At 38.4% G+C, this 27,184-nt stretch overlaps 1 protein-coding gene across 5 annotated transcripts in view; it reads right to left on the bottom strand.

The window, feature by feature from the left end:
* Positions 1-18: 18 nt before the first annotated feature.
* Positions 19-27,184, bottom strand: part of DNAJC2 (DnaJ heat shock protein family (Hsp40) member C2) — a 39,601-nt gene continuing 12,435 nt past the window's right edge. For 2 of the 5 annotated variants that reach the window (XM_049893092.1, XM_049893096.1), the window contains exons 4-17: positions 26,586-26,684; positions 19,162-19,303; positions 17,192-17,272; positions 11,702-11,767; positions 11,118-11,209; positions 10,907-11,028; positions 10,212-10,361; positions 6,496-6,584; positions 6,353-6,422; positions 4,660-4,844; positions 3,694-3,815; positions 3,454-3,561; positions 477-634; positions 19-108 (exon numbers count right to left, since the gene is read on the bottom strand). In XM_049893092.1, the coding sequence (XP_049749049.1) occupies positions 34-108; positions 477-634; positions 3,454-3,561; positions 3,694-3,815; positions 4,660-4,844; positions 6,353-6,422; positions 6,496-6,584; positions 10,212-10,361; positions 10,907-11,028; positions 11,118-11,209; positions 11,702-11,767; positions 17,192-17,272; positions 19,162-19,303; positions 26,586-26,684 (1,559 nt within the window). In that variant the 3' untranslated portion in view covers positions 19-33. The remainder of the gene's footprint in view (positions 109-476; positions 635-3,453; positions 3,562-3,693; positions 3,816-4,659; positions 4,845-6,352; positions 6,423-6,495; positions 6,585-10,211; positions 10,362-10,906; positions 11,029-11,117; positions 11,210-11,701; positions 11,768-17,191; positions 17,273-19,161; positions 19,304-26,585; positions 26,685-27,184) is intronic. The other 3 variants (XM_049893093.1, XM_049893094.1, XM_049893095.1) reach the window with 3 other exon arrangements.

Raw genomic sequence — 27,184 nt, 5'->3', positions numbered from 1 at the left:
AAAAATGCACACACAACAAAGATTGTCACTGAGTCACTTCTTGGCTCTACTTGCATTCAGCACTTGCTCTTGAGCAGCTTTCTTGGCTTTTACCATCTCGACGAGTTCCTAGGAAGAAAAGCGTTAAAACGTTTTAAGAATTTGCAACAGATGTCCACTTAAGAAGTTTTAAGAATTTGCAACAAACATTCGCCACAAATATGTAAATAATTCAAATTGGATGGTTTTATAATCATGACAATACTGAAAGGGTTGATTTCAATAAATGCAAGAACTAGGAAGATTTTGGTTTGGAAACATTTCTAAGGTTGGTCATTTCCTTATACAAATATTGGCCCCATGGCTACTTCTGATATAAACACAAAAACATATTAGGTATTATTACCTAATTATCCAATAGAAGTAATGAAAATGCCTGCTATGGCACAAGTTACAATTTAAGTGATAATGGAATTTATCAGCTAAAAATATGTAACCTTATATCGTTTCATGCAGTCTTTCTTTGTTCTGCCAGGCACTGCGTCTGCTATTTTCTCCCATCTTTCAGGTGTATTTACTGGATACGTTTTCAAAGCTTGTTCCAAAAGCTTCTGCTCTTCTGTTGTCCAAGGGGTGAAATCTGTGCATGGACCTGCTTAAGAAAAATTTTTATTTCAAAGATCTCATCCTAATGACAGGAATTGTTTTGAAACACCTACCCAGATTTGTCTTTTGGTGCATAGTTACCTTGCTAAGTGCCCATTCAAATCTGGGATATGTAATATTGAAGTAACTTTTAGAGTTATGACAGACATATAAACTTCAAACTGTTAGAGAAAAAGAGAAAAAAAACACGATAGCTCACATCTCGGAAAATTAAATATCCGAAGGTCTTTTTAAACATAGTATAAAGCTTTATACCGTTGGTCTTACAACCTAATATTTTACTCACCAGACTTTTTTTTAATCAGATTTAAACTTATAGTTTGACTATTGGGTTCAAAAACATAATCACAAATGATTTACGATTTCTGATAAATCTAGTTCCTCATAAGGAAGGGAAAAAAGCAACCTCTTTAGTTATGAAATTTTTAGCTGCGTGAGACCCTAGAAACCATTGCAGTTTTACGCTGGAGGAAACAAGTCTATCAAAGTTAAGTGCTCAAGGTTTGAGTGCTATAGGGTCAAGCTGACATGAGTCAGTATTCTGTCTGGTGGTCTTTTCACCACATTCACTGAAATCTCATGGAACCAATGCTGAGCACCTCTATGGCTAATGTTACTTTCTTTAATAAAGATCTCATACATGTATTAAAAACAAATACATTCATTTTTCTAATGATCTAAGTATACACAGCCCACTTCCACAGGAAAAATGAGAATGCTAAGTTGTTAAAAAGTTGATTTGGCTATTCTGTTAATGGACTACTGGCAGATAGTTTTTTCCAGGGCTTTGAACTGTTTCTGCCTGGTTCAGTCATGGCCAAGGAAGCATCACTGGAACAGACCCAAATTTTTAAAGTTACAGTGAACCAGAAAGATAGGATAGCCAGCATGGGAAAAATTATGGGTTGAAGTCCTGCTAGAAACTTAATCTCCTTCTTAGAGAATAAGGGCAGTGTAAGCACTGCATAGCAATCAATAGCAATCAAATCTCTTGCCCCTGGATTTTGAGCAGTGTGAAGCAGCACTGCCCCGCTCAAAGATGGCAGCTGACTGCGCTGGTTTGAATGTGTATTGCTCTATTATAGTCCTGCCAATAATCCAATTTCACCAATCAGCCTCCTGGAAAGGCTCACTATGCCTCTTCTGAGTCTCCTGTACCAAGGCCTCGACCTGAAATTTTTCCTGTTCCGTGTACTGTGCTGAATCTGTCAAATTGTAAAACTTTAGGTCTGTTCCGTATTTAGTTTCCTTAGCCATGACTGGACCAGTTCGAACCCCTGATTTTTTCCTATCACACAATGAAAGTGCAGTAGCACCTATAGTACCAGTTGTCTGACTACTGTCTGAAAATGATATCCTGTGGGATCTAGTTAAGCCCAGAAACCAAAGTTATTTCCCAATTTAAAAAAGTGACAGTTAAAAAAAAAAAACCCAACCTATTCAAAACAAGGCATAGGGCCTGTATCTGGATGTGATGGCAGATCAGGAGCTTAAAAGTCAGCTTTTAAATTCCTGGAAGCCTTAGTTGAATTTCCTTTTATTGGTCTGATGCCTCCTGTACACCACACATTTAATTCCTCTTTCTTAATAAGTCCCACAAGAAAGGGCTTGGAACAACATGGTTAATGTAATTGATGTTGCTAAATTGTACACGTGAAAAATGTTGGCAAATGTTATTAAAAAAAGGGGCCTAGAATAGTGTGCTAATATCTGAATGTTGTATATTTTGTGGAAGGTGTAAAGGAGAAGAATAAAACCCTTTAGAATATAAAACCCTTTAGAACTGCCCTCCAGGAGTTCTGAATCTTCCACTTTATCTTTACTAGAAGAGCCAAAATAATGGCTAGCCCAGACAAATCATCCCTGATGATGGCAACCACAGAATTTTTTTTTTCCTCTTCAGAACATTAAGTCTCTTCTTACACTTTCAAATGGAAATTTTGGAATAATAAACCAGACTAAGAGTCCAGGTAAAACTGGATGTGAGAAGACAGGTTGTTGCGTAGAGTCAAGACTGTCAGTTAATCCAAAGACATGTATTTGGGACTGTGATTAAAGTTCAAAGCACATGTGAGATTAGATTAAGGGAGAAAGGACTGGTGGCTCACAAATCCATGAAGGTACCGAAGGTACCTTTCAGGTGTCGAAGAGCACTTTTTTCCAAAAAAAAAAATTTATCAGCAACTTACAGTAAGAAAAATACGTCACAACCTAAAACAAACACATACAAATAAATAAAAGCTTTAAAAGTAATATCTATCAGCCATGAGCTGAAGTGACTCCATGGCAACTAACAATAACATACTCTGGTATTTTTTATTCATGACCCACATATGGGGCAGGACTTCCTTTAAAAAATGCCGGTCCAGAATATTCCAATTAGCTAGAACCCCAAGATAATGTTGGCACCTAAGCTTTTACCTTTTTATTAAACTGAAATAATTTCAGGCTTGATGTCCTGTAGGACATCAAGAATTCCTGTATACTCATCGGATTCCACAAGTGTGAACACTGTACCATAATTTGCTTGTTCTTGTCCCCTCCTATTTCTCCAATTGCCCCAATATCTTTTAACACTGATTTGTAAAATCCAGTAAGGCAAAAAAAGCACAGCCCTTCCCCTCATAGCATCTGATATGAAAGAACTGCAATATTCTATTATTAATGATGTTAGCTGAAGTCAATCTATGTTGAAAATGCTTGTTTTATATCTTCTAGTCTGCTAAACATTTTATTGTCCATCAATCTGATCATGTCTTAGGTCTTACATGGCTAGCACTTTTTACTTAAAAAACAAGATTTAATTACCTTCAAATCGTTCTGAAGGTGTTGCGTTGTCTGCTTGAGGTACCACTCCATGCTCTTTTTTAAATTTATCAAAAGCCTTTTTGTTTATGTCATCTTTTTGATGAGGGTCTGAAAAGTGAAAAAAAAAAAAAAATGAATACACTACAGATCATCTCATTTAGTCTTTCATTAAATTACAGAGATTTTTTTTTTTAAGTATATATTCAAGGTAAAAAATGGATTTCTCAAAACTTAACTCACCAAGTTTTTGGAGACTCTTTGCTTTGCCAATAACATCTTTGGCAGTTCTCTTGACTCCAGAAGAAGAATGTATGTTCATGTAATTAGCAATAACTTCCCATCTAGAGCAACCAATATTACAGCTTAATGATGGTTAAGGAAAAAAAACAAAACAAAACAAAAAAAAACCAGAATGACCCTTACATTTTCACAGCAGAAGGGTTAACGTGTATTATCTATAGCATTAGTTCCAAATTGGTGGTCTAATTAATTATGCTACTACTCCAAATTACTATTGCCTGGACTACAGTTTTTGCTTTTCAGGTTTAAATCAACTATATATAATCTTAGTTTTAAGTCTGTACAAATTTATAGATTGTACAATAAAACCAAATAAAATCACACAATTGTGTACACTCCCATTTTAACAAAATACTATCACTTAAGGAGATAAAACATTTTGAAAAGAGTCTTAGTTCCTCATCTATAGACTGAAGGAGGCTGGCCCTCTAAGGTTTCTTTGAGTTCTAAACACAAACCTGAGGGACTCTAGCTTTGAAATAAACTCCAGTTTGATCTGGAAACCAAAAACAGAGGATTAGGTGGCCTTCACTACAAAAAAAAAAAAACTACAGAACACAAAACCTAGTCTCTAGCACAAGCTCTGACCAAATAAACCAACATGACAGTCAAGGTTTATGTCTCGTGATCTCCAGTTCCCTAAGAAACTGAAGAAGCATCTTGCTCTATGTATATATGTATGTATGTATATGTGTGTTGGTGTAATGGGTAAGACTAGAAGTTTCAAATTGGACCTTGCTTTTCAGACTTCGCACTGTGGCACAGAATTCATTGGAAGGTAGTCTGTCAAGGCTCAAACGTATCTCTGGAAGTTTCTGCTATAACCAATGCTGTCACGTGTATGCGTGTCTACATTATCTCCAGGCTCCAATATGTGCTGAAGAAAAATCTATGTAAAACCCATACCTTGAATTTGTTCCAGCAGGAAAGAGGTTCACAGCTTTAATTAGTAATTGCAGATCATCTTCTGACCAATTTTTACCGCCATTTCCACCTCCACCAGTTGATTTCTCGGCATTTTTGGATGCTTGTCGCATACGAGCCTCAGCTTCCTCTTTCTCTTTTCTAATTTGCTCATTTATTTCTTCTATCTACACAAATATCAAAGTCAGGGACTTAAAGCATCTTGCTACTCCATGCTCCTTTTCTAGCTAGGGCTCTGGTCCTCTACTTTCAGGGTTAGCCTCACTCTGACCCTAGACTCATCCCAAATCAACTCCAAAACCAGCATCAGGTTTTCACTCTGGCTTCCAGGCTGCACAGCTGCTTGGGGAACCAAGAACACTCCCTGCCTGCCCTGCCCTGAACTCACATCATACAACTTTAACTTGCCTTGGACACTGGCACATCTGTGGTAACTGGGTTAGTATTCACCCATGAGGCCGTTTCAAACCTCTAAGCTCATACCCACATTTGATAATCTCATTTATTCTCCATAAAAGGGTAAAGGCATAGCAGAGTGGCCTCTCTTTCATCTTGAAGCTGTACCATTTACATGGTCTCTTCCAGGCCACCTTCAAAATGCACTGGTGATTTCTATTAAAAAAAGAAAACCTTGACTTTGTTTCTTCTGTCAGCGGCTTGCTATCTTGGAGTCATCTCTGACTTATTTCTCCCCTTCAATCCTTAAACCCAGTGCCGTCGAGTCATTAAAAAAAAAAAAACCAATAAATTACCAAGTCCCAATAACTCTAACTTTGAAAGACTCTTCTGGTTCCCATTGCCACCTTACAGTGACATCCTTGTAACTAGTCACTTCCACCTATCTAATGCATCCTGCATACAAATGCAAGATTAATAGTACAATGCTGAATGCCTTGCTATTCAAAGGTCTGTACTAATAGAAATTGGTCATCATAATATTAAAAACATTCTGGAATCTAGCTTTACTTTTTCTAAACAACCTCTTTTCCTATCTATTCCCCATTAACTTTCTGCTTATACTTCTATTTTATAGTTCATGTTTCCCTCACCTGAACTGCCCTCCCCTTTCCTTCATTTCAACAAGGCCATTCCAAACCCTTCACACTTGAGTCTTCCCTGACCACTCAGATCTGGGGCTGGCACTTCCCCATCTAACCCACAGCATTTACTGTGGGCTCTCTACCTTTTGGACCTTAAGCCTTTTCTCTTCAACCTGTTTATGAACTCCTTTGTGGCAGCAATAGCATTAGGCATTTCTCCAAAAGGACCTAGGCACAATGCTACACATAGTAGCTACTAATACTTGTTGAACTGAATTGAATTTCTGGACCTTTGTAAAATAAAAAAGTGTAGACTAGAAAGAACAAAGATCTGTTGGTGCTAAATATTATCCTATGAAAATGCTCAGGGAATAATCAAATTTTTTTCTAACAGTTTTGCTAAAAGCTATGATTAACATGCAAGATACCACAAATCGAACACTATACATCTTAACAACCACACACACTAAATCTAATTTTACTCAACAATAGCACTTACTATAAGTGAGGGGACACAAAGTGGAATCTCTTTGCCCTTAGTAGTTTATATGCGAGGTGGGGAAAGAGGGAGGGAAAAGCGATAATATAAACAGAATTAAATGTGAGATACAGGTAGAAGTGATGAGTTCTATTACCTGTTTTTCCAGAGCAGCCTTTCCTACTTCTTTTGTAGACGAGGTGAGTGTTTCATTCAAGCACTGTAAGCTAAAGAAAAAAACAGATGAAACTTTACCCTAAGCACACAGGAAGACTTCAGTAAGCAGTTCGATAGGTATACCTTGCTAATTCAAGCCGATCACAAAGTTTTTCCACTTCTTCCATCATTTTAACCCTCTCTGCCTCATTGTCAGAAAAGTGATTCCAGGTCTGAAAGCACAAACACAAACATTTTCATCTTGTACCCACCAACAAGAACACATCCATAAACACGATTACAGAGCATGAACATTCCAAAGCCGCTCTGGAGGTGAATCTGCATGAGGGCCTTCTGACCATCACTAATCACATTCCCTGACCAGCTAGCAATTAAAGGCACTACCAAGAGGCAGGTGAGCAAACAGGAAAAAGCGGACAGTATGGTGGACCTCTGGATGTTGTAAGTCAGAATGATTCCTCAGAGATCCACTAGGATCAAGAAATTCTGTATGATCATTCAAATTAACATCTCTTTGGTAGGTTGGCTGTTTTATCAGTATTTACTGAACTGTAAAATCTAGTGAAATTTTTACATGTGAAATTAAAGAAAAAGATAATACAGTGTGTCAAGGAAAAGGAGGTATTAGCAAAAATTCTGATTATGCTCAGAATGGAACACCATAATGTTCCTGGAAATTTAAGTATTTCGGAAGTATTTCCACATTCTTTAAGGTGCTGCTGACACTGTCTCCCATTGTCCTTGCTTCCTTAATCCATGCAATCTGGCTCTCGCTAAGGTGCTAGTGCTCCTTTTATTGTTGACACTTTCCTATGCTTCCAAAAGCACTACTGATTTTCTTCCTCCTTGGCTCTTCTTCCCCTATTAGTACTATAAGTATTAGTGTCTGCAAGGGCCCCAGCCTCCACCCATCTCATTCTCTATTGTCTCCCTGGTGATATCATCCACTCCTCCCATGGCTTCTAGTGCCATTGAGATTTAGATAATGCTATGAAAATACCACTCTTCAACTCCAGACCTAAACTCCATCCCTCCCACTGAGTATTTCCCTTAAGTGTCATAAGAGGCTCAACATACCCAAAGCTGAATTCATTTTTCCCAAGCCTTTTCTTCTTCCTTTGTTTTCTATTTCATTGAGATGCTATCACCCATGCAGTATTCCATGCAGGAAACTGGGGTGTATGCCCTCATTCTTCCATGACTTCCAACATACGATCAACCCCCCAACAAGCTGTAGCCTATTCTACCTTCTAAGTATCTTCATTTCCTCTACCTCTTTCCATTCCCACAGTAGTTCAGGTTGTAGTCCTCTCTCACCTGGATTATGGTAAAAGACTCCCAATTGATCTCTTAGGACCAAAAACAACTCAGGGTCACAGCTTAAACTCTATGGCAAGATATATGAAGTCCTTCGAGTACTGGCTCCTGTTCCTTCTTCAGCTGCCTTTTGCTCTCTAAATCGCATTTCTCTGGATTTGTGCATTCTCTCGATGCTCCTTGACGACTCTCATCTCTAATCCTGTACATACTGCTTTACCTACTAGAATAGTAAGTCCTACTAGATCCACAAAGCCTTCCTTGACTACCTTGTTACATGCGTTCTCATCCTAGCACTCATCTTGAAGTATGTGAATTACTTATTTACTTGTCTATCTCCATCACTAACCAGTGGATTCCTTGAAGGCAAGGACTATGTCATCATTGTATACCCATCAATTATAACTGTTTGGCATGCAGTAAGTGCTCATCAGATATTTATGATGAATAAATGAATTCATGCTGGGAAGGAGCAATAAAATAAAGTCAACAAATGCAAGAACTTTTACTCTCATTCATGCATCACATCTCTAAGAACTATTCAAGCTTTCTATTTTCTAATTGTGCTTTTTAAGGTTTTTGTTGAGTACTCATTATATGTCAAATGTGCCAAATACCACATACATATTATCTCATTTAATCTTCACAACTCTATGACTTAAGTATCATTTTAGCCATTTTATGCTGTTAGTTAGAAACCCTGGTGGTGTAGTAGTTAAGGGTTTGGCTGCTAACCAAAAGGTCGGCAGCTTGAATCCACCAGGCGCTCCTCAGAAACACTTGTGGGGCAGTTCTACTCTGTCCTATAGGGTCACTATGAGTCAGAATCAACTCGACGGCAGTGGGTTTAGTTTTTGGTTTATGTTGTTAAGTTGGCATTGAGTTGATTCCAACTCATGGCAACCCCAAGTGTACTGAGTAGAACTGCTCCATAGGGTTTTCAAGACTGTGACCTTTTGGAAGCAGATTGCCAGGCTTTACTTCTAAGGCATCCATGGGTGGGTTTGAACAGACATCTTTTGGTTAGTAGCCTGGTGCTTAACCATTTGCGCCACCCAGGGAACCCTAACCATTTTATAGGCAAGGAAATTGCGGTACAAAGGAGCTAAGGTAACCTCCTGTGGATCCCACAGCTTTTAAGTGGTAGGGGATGAATGACTTCAAACTCAGGCAGCTTGCCCTGAGTCCAGTGCTATTTATCACTGTGATACATTGTATCCTTCTGAAAAGTATTTCTACCCAGGTGATAGCTGAGGAAAATATTTCATTTTCTCCATTTTGACTTTCCTCCTGCTTACCAAAATCCTGAAGAACTGTCAATGCGTGCATTTTTACTAACCTCTTTCAAAGCCTGGTGGCGTAGTGGTTAAGTGCTACGGCTGCTAACCAAAACGTTGGCAGTTCAAATCCACCAGGCGCTCCTTGGAAACTCTATGGGGCAGTTCTACTCTGTCCTATAGGGTTGCTATGAGTTGGAATCGACTCGACAGCAGTGGGTTTTTTTTTTTTTTTTTTTTGGTTTTCAAAGCCTGTTAATGTATTAATATGTATGTACTGGTGTCTAGAGCCTCTGGACAACACATGAAAGATGACATAATTCTTCTATACACAGTAAATACGTACTTGCTGAATTTATACAACAGTACAGTAGACAACTCTAATATATGTCAGTCCCTACTATAGCTTGGGATTTCATTACTTTATTGAGTCTGTGCTGTTTTAAGGAACAATACTACTCCCTGACTTTAGCAGTTTAAAAAATGTAAAGACAAAAATACATTCCAAAGCTTCTCGGGTTTTTGGTCAATATTTTTTTAGTAAGGGTGTATTTGAATGCAAACTACTAGTGCTCATTCAAATCATATCCCTTGATCTAGACACAAATGAGAACCTTTAGGTCTTTGAAAACAACACAAGTTTAACTTCTAAGGTAGATTTTTTACAAAGATAAAAATTAATTTTACACCATATGAAGCAATCAGCCAAAACCAAATTGTGGGACATTCTACAGAAAAAATGATGTGGTTTCCCCAACAAATCAATAGCAAGGTGGCAATGGTAGATGGCCTATCGTAGAATAAGAGGGTCTTCAGAAACATAGTTAGGAGGCATAATAACTGAAGCCTTAAATGTACTGACCTTAATTTGATCCTAAACCAACTATAGAAAGACAATATTGAGATAATTAGGGAAGTGTGAATGTGGACAGGGTATTAAAAATTAGGGAAGTGTGAATGTGGACAAGGTATTAGGATATTAAAAAAAAAAATTTTTTTTAAGTTTGGTAATGGCATGGTGGTAGTATTAAAAAAAATTAAGAGTTGGATACTGAAAAATGCACCCACAAAATTTAAAAATGAGTTCATCTACAAATAAATTTACATTTTGAGATAAAATGTACAACTGATTAATTATACCCGTATAGTATTTTTAGTATAAGAAAAGAAATATTTTAAAAAGTTTAGTCAACAACCTGATTTACTTGTGGCCTAGTTTTTGTTCAACCACACAGTCTGACATACCTTGCATGAATTTCGAAGTTTTTGTCTTTCCCTCTTAATGGCTTTTTTCTGGATATCTTTCTCCTTCTTTGCCAATAATGCTTGTTGTCTAACTTCCTCTTCTTCTTTCTCTTTAGCTAACCGGGCAGCTTCTAATTCAGCTTGTCTTTGCTTTAATAATGGGGAATAAAATCATTTCAGTAAGAAAACTTGAATTTCTAAATGTTCTATAATCTTATTTAAAAAACTCAACCTTTTGGAGTGTTGACATGTTGTGGGGTTGTTAACCAATGTCATAGAACACTGTGTACTAACTGTTTAATGAGAAACTAGCTTGTTCTATAAACCTTCATTTAAAGTACAATTTAAAAAAAAATCAACTTTTTAATAAATTAGAAAAAAGTAACACACTTCAACTTAAGACTGAAGGCTGAACTGGGAAAAACATCTTGGGAAAGTTCTACATTTATTAGAAAAGGTAAAACAAGGTGTATTACAAATAAGCATAGAATTAAAGGATTTTACGTAGACATCATGTTGTTACTCAATATAAATTCAGTGTTAAGGAAGAATCCTCTATCAAGTGTACCAACCTGTCATGATTCTATTCAGAGTAGGAGCCAATTCTCTGTTCCCAGGTTATGGCTTTATAATAGATCAGGAGAGTAAAGAATTCATGAATGTTTAAAGTCCAACTTTATCCAATGTCATCTCACCTTTTCTTTAGCTTCTTGCTCCTTCCGTTTTGCTTCTGCTTTTGCTTTCTTCTCTGCTTCTTTCTTGGCCTTCTCTTCTTCCTTGAATTTTTTTATCCTTGGATCACAGCTATATGCATTATCTACCAGAAAAAAAGCAAATCTTTTAAATTTTTAGCACTCAGTTGAAGAACTTAAAAAACAAAAACAAAAAACTATCAGTTATACTTACCAACCAGTGTTCTTATTCTGTTCATTTCTTCTTTTTTTCTTTGTGCCCTTGTTGCTCTATTCTGCTTTTCAATCCATCTTCTCTCATCACGACTATAAAATTGAAAAATATTGGAAACGAACTACTGTTTATAGATGGTATGGCTGAAAAATGTAGTATTTCATAAATTTATATTGTAAATAATGTCTTAGAAAGTTAAAATGTTATGTCACTATAAACGTTAGTCAAAAGGTCTCTTTCTACTTAGTATTAATTTTCAGTAATTTTTTTTTTGACATTTCTGTCAGGACACTCCCTTATACACAGAGAGAAAACAAAAATAAAATCTAGGTTAAGCTACCAGAATAATATGCTGAATGAGGTTTACTGACAATTACATTCCTTGGCAATTTCTTAAGTGCATCCTAACCAACTACTGATTTGACCCTATCTACTTTAACTTATAAGAAGTGATTTTAAACTATCAAAAAGCTCATTTAAAAAAGGACAGAAAAAAAAAAATACGTAGCCTATTTTTGCTTCATCACACACAGTATCAAAGAAATTACTAAACATCTTTCTTTATTGACGACTTGGAAACATACCATTCCGCCTTTTCTTTTTCTTCTTCATCTAAATAAGAAAATTCTCTCCAAGAATCAAAATTATACCTAATATAAACAGAAATAAAATAATATCAAGCCAAATCAAATAAAAAAAAAATCCTTTTAAAATTAGGTTAGATGCATTAACTTTAAGAAACAGTAATAGCAAGTTGATGAGTTTATTTTTAATGGAGCCTCTCCCCCACCCCACAACTCGCCCATCTTTTTTGGTATAGAGCTAACACCATGCTTCATTCTCCTTTGTTAACATTTTTAAAATGAATTGTATTTGGCATGAAAATTTAAAATACACTCACAACCCCCAAATCAAAATCACACCTCCCTGCTAGCTCTTCTTTCTTAGGTTTCTCTCTTGCCCAGGACATAGTTTTTCCTGCCTTCACTTTCACTAGTCTGTCAAGTTTTAAGGGAATTTTAAACCACACTGGTGGCATAGTGGTTAAGAGCTATGGCTGCTAACCAAAAGATTGGCAGTTCAAATCCACCAGGTGCTCCTTGGAAACCCTATGGGACAGTTCTACTCTGTCCTTTAGTGTCACTATGAGCCATTAGGAAACCCTGGTGGCATAGTGGTTAAGTGCTATGGCTGCTAACCAAGAGGTTGGCAGTTCAAATCTGCCAGGCGCTCCTTGGAAACTCTATCAGGCAGTTCTACTCTGTCCTATAGGGTTGCTATGAGTCGGAATCAACTCGATGGCAGTGGGTTTCTTTTTTTTTTAATGAGCCATTATTGACTCGACGGCAACGGTGTTTTTTTTTTTTTTTAAACCAGTAACTACTTACCATCAAGTTGATTCTGATTCCTGGTGACCCCTATGTGTGTCAGAGTAGGACCATGCTCCATAGGGTTTTCAATGGCTAGTTTATCCGAAGTAGATCACCAGGCCCTCCGGAATTCCAAGGTACCTCTGGGTAGCCACAAACCTCCAACCTTTCTATTAGCAGCCAAGTGAGCTGTTTGCCCCACTCAGGGATTAAGATAACTCTTACAATGGTTATTTTGCCTCTAATTTGTATCCTCTGCAGGTAAAAGCAACTACAACTGATATAACTAAATTTTATCATTTTGTTTTACAATGATTATATTTTTTTGTATTTACTAGACAATAAGAAAATATGCCACGTATAATACAAAGTAGCCACTAATTTTTGTTTATTACAAATTAATGGATTCATTACAGAAACAAATAGCACTGTCTCCTTCCTCATGTAAACAAGTACTTTTTAAAATTACTATTATACTTTTTTTAATTGTACCTTAGATGAAGGTTTATAGAACAAACTAGCTTCTCATTAAACAACTACTACACATATTGTTTTGTGACACTGGTTGCCAATCCCATGCATGTCAACACTCTCCCCTTCTCAACCTAGGGTTCCCCATTACCAGCTTTCCTGGCCCTTCCCGCCTTCTAGTCCTTGCCCCTGGGCTGGTGTGCCCCTTTAGTCTCATTTTCTTTTATGGGCCTGTCTAACCTTTGGATGAAGGGTGAACCTCAGGAGTGACTTCATCACTGAGCTAAAAGGATATCCAAGGGCCATACTCTTGGGGTTTCTCTAGTCTCTGTCAGGCCTGTAAGTCTCGTCTTTTTTTTTCCTGTAAGTTAGAATTTTGTCCTATATTTTTCTCCAGCCCTGTCTGGGACCCTCTACTGTGATCACCTGTGTCAGAGCAACCGTTGGTGGTAGCTGGGCACCATCTAGTTGTGCTGGACTCAGTATGGTGGAGGCTATGGTAGCTGTGGTTCATGTACACAAGTACTTTTCATAGGAAGAAAGTTAATGAAAATGTGTTGATTCTCAGTGAATTCAACTGACTCCCCAATTTTCATTTTTATCATTACAGTATGCTTAATATCTAGAAATCTGGTTAATAGAAAATGGACTTAAAAAATCATAAAAGCTTAAATAGTATACAGGAGATACACAGCATAATGTAAAAACCTTTTATAATTTCTGAACACACTGACTTTAATGAGCGAAGGTTCTATGATTCACTCACCCCTCAATTAACATGGTGTTTACTGAATCAAGGAGTAACTGGGTGATACAGTTAACGCACTTAGCTGCTAAACGAAAGGTTGGAGGTTTGAGTCCACCCTGAGGTACCCCGGAAGAAAGGCCTGGTGATCTATTTCTGAAAAATTAGTCACTGAAAACCCTCTGGAGCACGGTTCTATTCTGGCACACATACGGTTGCCATGAGTTGAAAATGACTTGATTGTGACTGATGTTGAATCAAGGTCTTATTATTTATCTTAAAAAAATTCAGAACACAGAAAAGGAAGGGATACTTCCTAATTCATTCCATGAAACCACTGTAACTCTGATATCAAAACCAGGGAAAGGCACCACAAAAAAAGAAAATTACAGACCAGTATCCTTCATGAATATAGGTGCAGAAATTCTCAACACAATTCTAGCCAATAGAATTCAGCATCATATCAAAAAAATAATACACCAGGACCAAGTAGGATTCATACCAGGTATACAAAGATGGTTCAACATTAGAAAATCAATGTAATCCACCACTTAAATAAAAGAATCACAGGATCACCTCAATAGACACAGAAAAGGTATCTGACAAAGTCCAACACCCATTCCTGATAAAAATTTTCAATAAAATAGGTATAGAAGAGAAATTCCTCAACATAATAAAGGGCACCTATACAAATCCAACAGCCAACATCATTCATAATGCAGAGAGGCTAAAAACATTCCCCTTGAGAACAAGAACAAGACAAGGATGCACTTTATCACCACTCCTATTTAACACTGTGCTGGAAGTCCTACCTAGAGCAAGAAAAACAAATAAAGGGCATCCAAATTGGTAATGAAGAAGTAAAACTGTCCCTATCTGTGGATGATATGATACTATACATGGAAAGCCCAAAAGATTCCATGAGAAAATAACTGGAACTAAGAGAAAGATTCAACAGAGTAGCAGGTTACAAGATAGACATACAAAAATCAGTTGGATTCCTATAAACCAATAAGGGGAATGACAAAAAGGAAATCAAGAAACAATACCATTTATAATAGCCCCTAAAAAAAAAAACACTTAGGAATGAACCTAACCAGGGATGTAAAAGACCTATACAAAGAAAACTACAAAACACCCCTGCAAGAAACCAAGAGATCTACATAAATGGAAAAACATACCATGCTCATGGATAGGTAGACTCAACATTGTGAAAATGACAATTCTACCCAAAGAGATTTACAAATACAATGCAATCTCGATCCAAATAGCAACAACATTCTTTAAAGAGATGGAAAAACTAATCATTAACTTTATATGGAAAGGAAAGAGGCCCCAGATAACCAAAGCACTACTGAAAAATAAAGTAGGAAGACTCAAACTACCTTATCTCAGAACGTACTATACAGCTACAGTAGTCAAAACAGCCTGTACTGGTATGACAGATACATTGACCGATGGAACAGGGTTGAAAGCCCAGATGTAAATGCATTCACCTACGGTCACCTGATCTTCGACAAGGGCCCAGAGTCCATCAAATGGGGAAAAGGCAGTCTTTTAAACAAATGGTGCTGGCAAAACTGGATGTCCATCTGCAAAAAAAAGAAACAGAACCCATACCTCACACCATACACAAAAACTAATTCAAAATGGATCAAAGGCCTAAATATAAAGCCAAAAACTCTAAAGATCATAGAAGAAAAAAGAGCATCAATGCTAGAGGCCCTAATACATGGAATTAACAAGAAACGAACTGTAACTAACAACACACAAACTCCAGAAGATTAGCTAGATAATGGGACATTCTAAAAATTAAACACTAATGCTCATCAAAAGACTTCGCCAAAAGAGTAAAAAAGAATCTACAAACTGGGGAAAAATTTTTGGCTATTATAAATCTGACAAAAGTCTAATTTCTAAAATCTACAAGAAAATCCAATACCTCTACAACAAAAAGACAAATAATCCAACTAAAAAATGGGCAAAGGAAATGAACAGACATTTCACCAAAGAAGACACTCAAGCAGCTAACAGACACGTGAGGAAATGCTCGCAATCACTAGCCATAAGAGAAATGCAAATCAAAACCACTATGAGATACCATCTCACCCTGGTATTACTGGCACAAATCAAAAAAACAGAGAATAACAAATGTTGGAGAGGCTGCAGGGAGATTGGTGCTCTTATGCTTCTGGTGGGAATGTAAAATGGTACAACTATTTTGGAAAATGATATGGCACTTCCTTAGAAAGCTAGAAATAGAAATAACATATGATCCAGCAATCCCACTCCTAGGAATATATCCTAGACAAATAAGAGCTGTCACACGAATAGACATATGCACGCCCATGTTCACTGCAGCATTGTTCACAACAGCAAAATGATGGAAACAACCTAGATGCCCATCAACAGATGAATGGATAAACTACAGTATATAAACACAACAATGCAAAATGATGAATCTGTGATGATCTTACAACATGGACGAATCTGAAGAGCATTATGCTGAATGAAATAAGTCAATCACAAAGGACAAATATTGTATGAGACCACTACTCATGAAAAAGTTTACACACAAAAAGATACAATCTTTGATGGGGGGGGTGGGGATGGAAAAACACTAAACAGACAATGTATAAGCGGTAACTTTGGCAAAGGCTAAGGCAGTACACAGTACTGGGGAAGCCAGCACAACTTATATAAGGCAAGGTCATGGAATCCCCACTGACACATCCAAACTCCCTGAGGGACCGAATTATTGGGCTGAGGGCTGTGGGACTAGAGGAACATCTAGCTCAACTGGCATAACATAATTTATAAAGAAAAAGAGTAGCATCTGGGGTCTTAAAAGACTGTGAGCAGCCATCTAAGATATTTCAGTGGTCTCAACCCTTTGGGAGCAAGGAAGAATAAAGAAAACTAAAGACACAAGGGAAAGATTAGTCCAAAGGACTAATGAGCCACAACTACCACAGCCTCCACCAGACTGAGTCTAGTACTACTAGATGGTGCTGGGCTACTACCAATGATTGCTCTGAAAGGATCGCAATAGAGGGTCCCAGACAGAGCTGGAGAAAAATGTAGAAAATTCTAACTCACAAAAAAAGACCAGACTTACTGCCCTGCCAGAGACTGGAGAAATCCTGAGAGTATGGCCCCCGGACACCCTTTTAGCTCAGTAATAAAGTTACTCCTGAGGTTCACCCTTCATCCAAAGATTAGACAGGCCCATAAAACAAAACAAGACTAAAAGGGCACACCAGAAGCAAGGACTAGAAGGCAGGAGGGGACAGGAAAGCTTGTAATAGGGAACCCAAGGTCAAGAAGGGAGACTGTTGACATGTCGTAGGGTTGTTAATCAATTTCATAAAATATGTGCACCAACTATTTAATGAGAAGCTTTGTTCTGTGAACCTTCATCTAAAATACAATTAAAAAAAAAAAAAAAAAAACATTGACAGTACCATAGAAACAGTGTATTCACTTACCAGAAGGAGTAAAATGCATCTACATCTTCAAATGATGAATTCGTATCACCAAGTTTAGGAACATTCTTCTTATTTGACCACCTGAAATAGTTAAAGAAAAATATGATTAAAAAATTTTACACAAAAATTCAAGAGACAGTCTAATTTGTTATAACAAGCAAACAAACTGTTTTTACTAATCATGCTAAAATGTCTCTTTTTCCTACAACCTCTAAAATGATAATATGGATCTGGGAGGTCAGCAGTGATGCCCTGAACAAAGTAGGGGCAATAAAAGAGAAGACAAAGGTAGGCTCAGGTGGAACAGTCCTGACCATCAGGTTATCTTCAGTTTTATAAAATACAGGGTTGTAGCAGTTGCCAGGCTGTCTAAGAAAGTTTTTGTTCTAAGAAAGTAGGAGCTAGTCCCCTTCCCCAAGCGTACTTATTGCTGCCCCTAAGTAGACAGCACAGAAGCAAACTGTAGGCCTAGCCTTTTTAAAAAATACTCAGAAAAGGGAACTGATGCCCCCTTTCCACCCTAGTTGCCACCATCTTCCACCTGAGTCAATTTATAGGCTCAGTACTCGGTCCATCACCTCAGGAAGGAATCCTGAGGCTGCTACTGACCCATGTTTTCCTCTCTATGAAACCATCCTACAAAAAAAAAAAAAATACACTTTTAATCACCTTCAACAAGGTTATAAAACAAATGCGAGGAGAAAAGATGGAGGGAATATTCGGCTACGTCAAGTTTCTAATCAAAGTAGTTCTCAAACTTGGCTGCATATTAGAATCATCTGGGAAGCATTAACAAACCCTATATGCTCCTGATCAAAAGGGGGGATTTGCAGAACAGAATGTCAAACTCTAACAGAATCCAGATTTTCTGGAGCCAAAGAGCCTGGATGAACACCTAAAACTATTGCCCTGAGATAATCTTTAAACCTGAAACCAAACATATCCCTAAAATCCTCTTTAAACCAAGCAATAGTTCAGCTATTGCTAGTAAAGAATGTCTGCCTTGAGCACTGTGCTCTTTTAAATCTAAAGAATGTCTGCCTTGAGCACAGTCCTCTTTTAAAATCTATCTATATGGGATCAAATAGACAAGAGCAACTTGATAGATAGGAAATTTAGGGGCAGTGAACTTTTGTCAATGGGGGAGGGACAACATGGAAAAGGAGGGTGAGAATGGCTGCACAATTTGAAGAATGTGATCAGCATCACTGAATTGCACAGGCAGAAACTGCTGAATCGGTGTATGTCCTGTTGTGTATATTCTCAACAACAAAATAAAGTATATTAAAAGACAACAAAACCTCCAAAAACTCTATGCCCACTCCAAATCAATTAAATCAGAGCCTCTGAGATTGGGACCCAGGCACCTGGGGTTCTTTAGGCTTTCCAGGTGATTCCAATGTGCAGCCAAGATGTGTTCATAAAAAAAAGAAAATCTTCCAGGGCAGAGAAAATAAAACATGTAGATTGATATTGATATACACTACTTTAAAGATAGACTTTCTAATGAAAGACATTATATATGCATTACTCTTATCTAGAAATCATCCTTCATCAAAGAAGCCGTATGATAATCAGATGCTCAAAAAATAGAATAAAAGTTTTTATTAATTGATAACGGGCCAAATCAATCAGTGTACTCATTAATAAAGGGGAAGCACAAGGAAGGGAAATTACTATCACCTATAAAGTCTGCTATTGTTCTTTCCTGCAAAGGAAATTGAAAACAGAGAGAAACATCACTTAGTGCTTTCACTATGGAAAGGAAGAACTTCCGTTTACAGAGCAAAATAAATGTGCAAAATGAACTCACCGAGGGCTCAATATTGCAGAGAAAGAAAAAAAGGAAGAGACTGTGGAAATTTTCTAATGAAAACAAAACCATTATCAGAGGAAAAAAGCAGAAACCTGGAAGACTACAATAAGCAAGCCAACAGAGCATTATAACCAAAAGGCAAAACTTAACCCACCTGGAATTTCTTTCAAACACGGGGGAAAATACTTCGAAGAAATTGTCTTTTGCTTCACTTTTGGAAGGAACTGAATTATCAAAAGTAGGATCTACACTGTTAAATGCTCGTCTTTTCACTGGATCAGACAACATTTCATAAGCTGAGGAAAAAAATTACAGTCACATCACTATGACTCTGTACATCTTTTTTTCTGTGAGAAAACATATTTTCCCATTTAAAAAAAATTATTAAATTTCATATATAAAAATTACATGAGTAGGGAAGATTTAATTTAGGAGATGACAGCTCTAACACTACAAGCTATAATCATATTTGAAAAAGTACTCCTAGGAAAAGGTCTGCATTAGTACTCTCATCATGAAATGTAATACCTACATAAACTAACTCTAAGATGAGATTCTCTTAAGAATTACCTGAAAACGAAAACCACACCCACTGCCACTGAGTCCATTTCGACTCATAGCAACCCCACAGGACAGAGAACTGCCCCATAGGGATTCAAGGAGTGGCTGGTGGATTTGAAGTGCTGACATTTTCGTTAGCACCCTGAGTTCTTAATAACTGCACCACCAGGGCTCTCAAGAATCACCTGAGGATCTTGTTAAAATGCAGACTCTGACTCAGTAGGTGTGGGGTGGGGCCTGAGATTTCGCATTTCTAACAAGCTGCCAGGTGTTAGTGATGCTGCTGTTTGTGGAGACCTCACTTTGAGTACTGAGGCTCTAAGGAGACTGCTAGGAATAACCTGACGGAACAGAAAATGTTTTAAAATGTTATATGTTGTTGTTGTTAGGTGCCATTGAGTCAGTTCTGACTTACAGCAACACTAATGTACAACAGAGTGAAACACTGCCTGGTCCCGAGACAGCTCCACCATCCTTGCTATGTGTGAGCCCACTGTTGCACTCACTGTGCCAATCCATCTCGTTGAAGGGTCTTCCTCTTTTTTGCTGACCCTCTACTTTATCAAGCATGATGTCCTTCTCCAGGGACTGATCCCTCCTGATAACATGCTCAAATTACTTGAGACCAAGTCTCACCATTCTTGTTTCTAAGGAGCATTCTGGCTATACTTCTTCCAAGACAGATTTGTTTGTTCTTCTGGCAGTCCATGGTATATTCAGTATTCTTCACCAACACCATATCTCAAAGGCATCAATTCTTCTTCAGTCTTCTTTATTCATAGTCCACCTTTAGAATGCATAGGAGGTGATTAAAAATAGCATAGCTTTAGCAGGACTCACCTTAGTCCTTAAAGTGACATCTTTGCTTTTTAACACTTTAAAGAGGTCTTTTACAGCAGATTTGCCCTATGCAATGCATCCTTTGATTTCTTCACTCTTGCTTCCATGAGTGTTGACTGCAGATCCAGTAAAATGAAATCCTTGACAACTACAATCTTTTTTCCATTTATCATGATGTTGCTTATTGGTATCTTTTCCCCTTTTATCATGATGCTGCTTGGTCCAATCGTGAGGATTTTTATTTTCTTTATTTTAAAGTGTAATCCATACTGAAGGCTGTGGTCTTTGATCTTCATCAGTAAGTGCTTCAAGCCCTCTTCACTTTCAGCAATCAAGGTTGTGTCATCTGCGTATCACAGGTTAATGAATTTTCCTCCAATCCTGATGCTCCTTTCTTCTTCATATAGTCTACCTTCTCAGATTAGCTAGTCAGCATACAAACTGAATTAAGTATGGTGAAAGGATACAATCCTGACACACACCTTTCTTAACTTTAAACCATGCAGTATCCCCTTGTTCTGTTTGAAGGACTGCCTCTTGATCTAAGTACAGGTTCCTCATAAGCACAATTAAATGTTCTGAAACTCCCATCTTTGCAATGTTATCCATAACTTGTTATGATCCACACAATCAAATGCCTTTGCATAGTCAATAAAACACAAGTAAACATCTTTCTGGTATTCTCTGCTTTCAGCCAAGATCCATCTGACATCAGCAATGATATCCCTGGTTTCACGTCTGCTTCTGAATCTGGCTTGAATTTCTGGCAGTTCTCTGCAGATGTACTGTTGCAACCATTTCTTAACATCTTTAGCAAAATTTTACTTGCATGTGATATTAATGGTACCGTTCGCTAATTTCTGCATTCTGTTGGATCACCTTTCTTTGGAATGAGCACAAATATAGACCTCTTTCAGTCAGTTGGCCAATTAGCTGTCTTCCAAATTTCTTGGTGTAGATGAGTACTTCTCGCACTGCATCCTGCAGTGTGATGGATCACAGGGATTGGTCAGTTTTGCCATCCTGCTAGGCTTAAAATGAGCCATTCCGGGAATGGGAGGAGAGAATCTCACCACCACTAAGGAAGAAGAGCCAGGATCAAGAGCGTGTCCTTTGGACCGGGATCCCTGTGCTAAGAAGCTCCTGGGACCAGGAGACCAAGAGAGAAAAAGACAGAGCCAGACAGACAGGAAGATGTGTAACACTGAAGATGGCAGAAGGAGCGGCAGGAGGTACCTGCAGGAGATGGCACAGTGGGCTTCCTGGCTGATGGCTTGAGAAAGCTGAGCACCTTTGGGCAGGCGGCTTACTGGAGGAACAGGGTGCCTTCAGGCATTTGGTGGAGCCAGGTTGGCTGACACACGGAGCTAGAGCTGAGCCCCTTTGGGCCAAAGCTTACTGGTGAAGTGCAGCACTTATCGGGGAACTAAAAGAGCTCTGTGATACTTGCCCAAGCACGGCAGAGGCTGAGCAACAGAGAGAGGGACGCACGTAGGCACAGCTGGGAAGAGGCTGTCATGATGGAAGAACTGTATCCTGAGCACTAGTGAACCTGAATTGTAACATGTTCCTTTCCTAATAAACCCCATAACTATGAGTATGGTCTGTGAGTTCTGTGTGGCCATTGCACTGAACGATCAAACTCAGCAGAGAAGTAGAGAGTGCTGTGGGAGAAATAAATGGTATCAGAATTGACAAAGACAGCTGAGAGAGGAAGCATGTCTGACCTTTGCCTCATAGGAATAAGCCCTGGGCTGTTGATCTTGATTCTCCTTCCCCCCGTGACGGCAGAAGACGTCAGGCACTGCCCTGATCCTGGCACCTTCACACATCCGTTTCTTGAAACATTACAATTGGTATTCCGTCAATTCCTGGAGCCTTATTTTTTGCCAATGCCTTCACTGCAGGTTGGACTTCTTCCCTCAGTACCGTTGGTTCTTGATTATATGCTATCTCCAGAAATGGCTGAACATCGACTAATTCTAGTTGGTACACTTAATGTGTATTCCTTCCATCTTCTTTTGATACTTCTTGTGTCATTTAGTATTTTCCCTGCGGAATCCTTCAATATTGAGACTCGAGGCTTGATTTTTTTCTTCAGATCTTTCAGCTTGGGAAATGCCCAGTGTCTTCTTCCCTTCTTGTTTTCTAACTCCAAGTCTTTGCACGTTTCTTCTCGAGCTGCCCTTTGAAATCTTCTCTTCAGCTCTTCTACATGTTCATTTCTTACATTTGCTTTTGCTACTCTACGTTCAAGAGCAAGTTTCAGAGTCTCTTCTAACATTCGTTTTGATCTTTTCTTTCTGTTCTTGTCTTCTTAATCTTTTGCTTTCCTCATGTATGACGTCCTTGTTGTCATTCCACAACTCCTCTGGTCTTTAGTCATTAGTGTTCAACGCATCAAATTTATTCTTGAGATGGTCTCTAAATTCAGGGGAATATACTCAAGGTCGTACTTTAGCTCTCGTGGACTTTTTAAAATTTTCTTCAGCTTCAACTTGAACTTGCATAGGAACAACTGATGGTCTGTTCTGTAGCCAACCCCTGACCTTGAGGATATTGAGATTTCTTCATCGTCTCTTTCCACAGTTGATTTGATTCCTATGTATTCCATCTGGTGAGGTATAGTCACCAATTATGTTGTTGAAAAAAGGTATTTTCAATGAATAAGTTGTTGGTCTTGCAAAACTCTGTCATGTGATCTCTGGCATCATTTCTATCACCAAGGCCATATTTTCCAACTACCGGTTCTTTTTTGTTCCCAACTTTAGCATTCCAATCACCAGTAACCATCAATGCCATTTGATTGTATGTTTGATCAATTTCAGACTCAGAAGTTGGTAAAAATCTTCAATTTCTTCATCTTTGGCATTAGTGTTTGGTGTGTAAATCTGAATAATAGTCATATTAACTGGTCTTCCTTGCAGGCATATGGATATTATCCTATCAATGACAGCATTGTACTTCAGGACAGATCTTGAAATGTTCTTTTTGATGATGAATGCGATGCCATTCTCCTTCAATTTGTCATTTCCGGCATAGTAAACCATATGACTGTTCAATTCAAAATGGCCAATACCAGACCATTTCAGCTCACTAATGCCTAGGATCCCCACATGTCTGTCAGTTTGTCATAGTCTGGTGGCGTGCGTATTGCTGTGATGCTACAAGCTATACCACCAGTATTCAAATACCAGCAGAGTCACCGATGGTGGACAGGTTTCAGCAGAGATTCCAGGCTAAGAGAGAAGAGGAAGAAGGACCTGGCGGTCTACTTCTGAAAAAATTGGCCAGTGAAAACCTTGTGAATAGCAGCAGAACATTGTCTGGTATAGTGCCAGAAGATGAGCCCCTCAGGTTGGAAGTCACTCAAAATATAACTGGGAAGAGCTGGGAAGAGCTGACCTTAATGACATGAATGGAGTCAAGCTTTCAGGACTTTCATTTGCTGGTGTGGCATGACTCAAAATGAGAAGAAACAACTGCAAACATCCATTAATAATCCAAACATGGAATGTACAAAGTGTGAATCTAGGCAAATTGGAAGTCTTCAAAAACGAAATGGAACACATTAAGATCAATACCCTAGGTATTAGTGAGCTGAATGGACTGGTGCTAGCCATTTATGAGGGATATCATTGCTGATGTTAGATGGATCTTGACGAAAGCAGAGAACATCAGAAAGATGTTTACCTGTGTTTTATGGACTAAGCAAAAGCATTTGTGTGTATCATAACAAATTATGGACAACAATGCAGGAAATGGGAATTCCAGAACACTTAATTTTGCTCATGAGGTACCTGTACATAGAACAAGAGGCAGTTGTTTGAACAGAACAAGGGGATACTGCGTAGTTTAAAGTTAAGAAAGGTGTGTGTCAGGGTTGTATCCTTTCACCATATTTATTCAATCTGTACACTGAACAAGTAAACCGAGAAGCTGAACTATACGAAGAAGAATGAGGGGTCAGGATTGGAGGAAGATGGATTAACAACCTTCGTTATTCAGATGACACAACCTTGCTTGCTGAAAGTGAAGAGGACATGAAGCACTTATTGATCAAAGACTACAGCCTTTTGGTATGGATTGAACCTCAACATAAAAAAAAACAAAAATTCTCACAACTGGACCAATAAGCAACATCATGATAAACAAAAAATACTGAAGTTGTCAAGGATTTCACCTTACTTGGATTCATAATCAATGTCCATAGAAGCAGCAGTCAAGAAATCAAATGACATATCGCATTGGGTAAATCTGCTGCAAGATATTTCTTTAAAGTGTTAAAAAGCAAAGATGTTGCTTTAAGGACTAAGGTGAGCCTGACCAAAGCTAAGCTATTTTTAGTTGCCTCCTATGCATTCGGAAGGTGGACTATGAATAAGGGAGACTGAAGAAAAATTGATGCTTTTGAATTATGGTGTTGGTGAAGAACATTAAATATCCCATAGACTGCCAGAAGAAAGAACAAATCTGTCTTGGAAGAAGTACAGAGAGAACGCTCCTTACAAGCCAAGGATGGCGAGACTTTGTCTCACATACTTTGAACATGTTATCAGGAGAGAATGGTCCTTGGAGAAGGACATCAGGATTGGTAGAGCAAAGCGTCAGTGAAAAAGAGGAAGAAACTTAATGAAAGGGACTGACACAGTTGCTACAACAATAGGCTCGAGGGTAACAAAGATTGTGAGGATGGCGCAGGACCAGGCGGTGTTTCATTCTGTTGTAAACGGGGTTGCTCTGAGTCAGAACCTAAGGACAACAACAAAATGCCTAGGGTATTAATGTTTATGCATTCCATTTCATTTCTGTCAACTTCCAATTTTCCTAGGTGAATACTTCGTAAATTCTACACTGTGATTATTAATCGATGTTTACAGCTGTTTCTTCTCATTTTGAGTCATGCCACATCAGCAAATGAAGGTCCCAAAAGCTTTAATCCACCCATGTCATAAAGGTGGGCTTGGCTTTGAGGAGGAAGCTCTTCCCCAGTAGTCTTTCGAGTGACTTCCAGCCTGAGGGGCTCATCTTCTGGCACTGTATCAGACAATGTTCTGCTGCTATTCGTAAGGTAAAATGTTATATCCACCAAACACCAAACCCACTGCCGTGGAGTGGATTCTAACTCATAGTGACCCTACAGGACGGAGCAGAGCTGCCCCATAGGGTTTTTTTTTTTTTTTAATAATTTTTATTGAGTTTTAAGTGAACGTTTACAAATCAAGTTAGTCTGTCACATATAAGCTTATATACACCTTAGTCCATACTCCCACTTACCCTCCCCCTAATGAGTCAGCCCGCTCCCTCCTTCCAGTCTCTCCTTTTGTGACAATTTTGCCAGTTTCTAACCCTCTCTACCCTCCTATCTCCCCTCCAGACAGGAGATGCCAACACAGTCTCAAATGTCCACCTGATACAAGTAGCTCACTCTTTGTCAGCATCTCTCTCGAACCCATTGTCCAGTCCCTTCCATGTCTGATGAGTTGTCTTCGGGAATGGTTCCTGTCCTGGGCCAATAGAAGGTTTGGGGACCATGACCACCGGGATTCCTCTAGTCTCAGTCAGACCATTCAGTCTGGTCTTTTTATGAGAATTTGGGGTCTGCATCCCACTGATCTCCTACTCCCTCAGGGGTTCTCTGTTGTGCTCCCTGTCAGGGCAGTCATCGGTTGTAGCCGGGCACCATCTAGTTCTTCTGGTCTCAGGATGATGTAAGTCTCTGGTTCATGTGGCCCTTTCTGTCTCTTGTGCTCATAGTTATCGTGTGACCTTGGTCTTCTTCATTCTCCTTTGATCCAGGTGGGTTGAGACCAATTGATGCATCTTAGATGGCCGCTTGTTAGCATTTAAGACCCCAGACGCCACATTTCAAAGTGGGATGCAGAATGTTTTCATAATAGAATTATTTTGCCAATTGACTTAGAAGTCCCCCCATAGGGTTTTCTAAAGCTGTACGTTTTTACGGAAGCTGACTTCCACATCTTTCTTCCATGGAGCAGCTGGTAGGTTCAAACCACCGACCTTAAGGTCAGCAGCTGAGGGCTTTAATCACTGTGCCACCAAGGCCCCTTTTAAAATGTTGCAACAGAGTTAAATGAAATACAGTATTCATAGGAAACCCAATCCAAGTAATTATTATTAGTAGTAGAAATTCCTTACTGTAAAATATTTTCTTACCTTTAGTTATGCAAGTGAAGTAATCATTATCCCCTTCTTTTATTGGTTCACCAGCAGCTTTCCGTTTGTCTGGGTGATGTTTTAAAACCATTGCTTTATCTACAAAATAAGTCAGATTTAGATAATTTGTAGATAATGTCATTGTAGACATCAAAGCTAAAAATAAAGATGAGCTAAACGGAGACCATTTTTAAAATTATAACATTAGTTTTAAAATATTTTCTTCCATGATAAAACATATATTCATTAAATGTGGAAGTTACAGAGAGGATGAAAGAATTAAAAGCTGGCCAAAGTGCTAACACCCAAAGACAATTGCTGGGGACATTTTGGTATATTTCCTTACAGATATTTGCATTTTCCATATATTTCTTATTTCCAATAGTTCTCTCTCTTATTTAATACTTAATTCACTGACCCCAACTCCCAAAATGGCATTAAAAATAGCAGCAGGCTAGTTTCCTCCTAGATTTTAACGGCAGTATCACTACAGCTGCTCAGTTAAAAGTTTACTGACTACAGGTCTGAAACACTTACAAAGGTAGGGAAGTGCTCCTATTTTCCTTTTCAAGCCCTGTTTATTAAAAAGAGATGGGTAT

Source organism: Elephas maximus, chromosome 8 (genome assembly GCF_024166365.1).
Source record: "Elephas maximus indicus isolate mEleMax1 chromosome 8, mEleMax1 primary haplotype, whole genome shotgun sequence".
In the NCBI taxonomy this organism is placed as follows: domain Eukaryota; kingdom Metazoa; phylum Chordata; class Mammalia; order Proboscidea; family Elephantidae; genus Elephas; species Elephas maximus.
The sequence above is the reverse complement of the archived record's forward strand: the minus strand, read 5'-3'. Positions and strand labels throughout refer to the sequence as shown.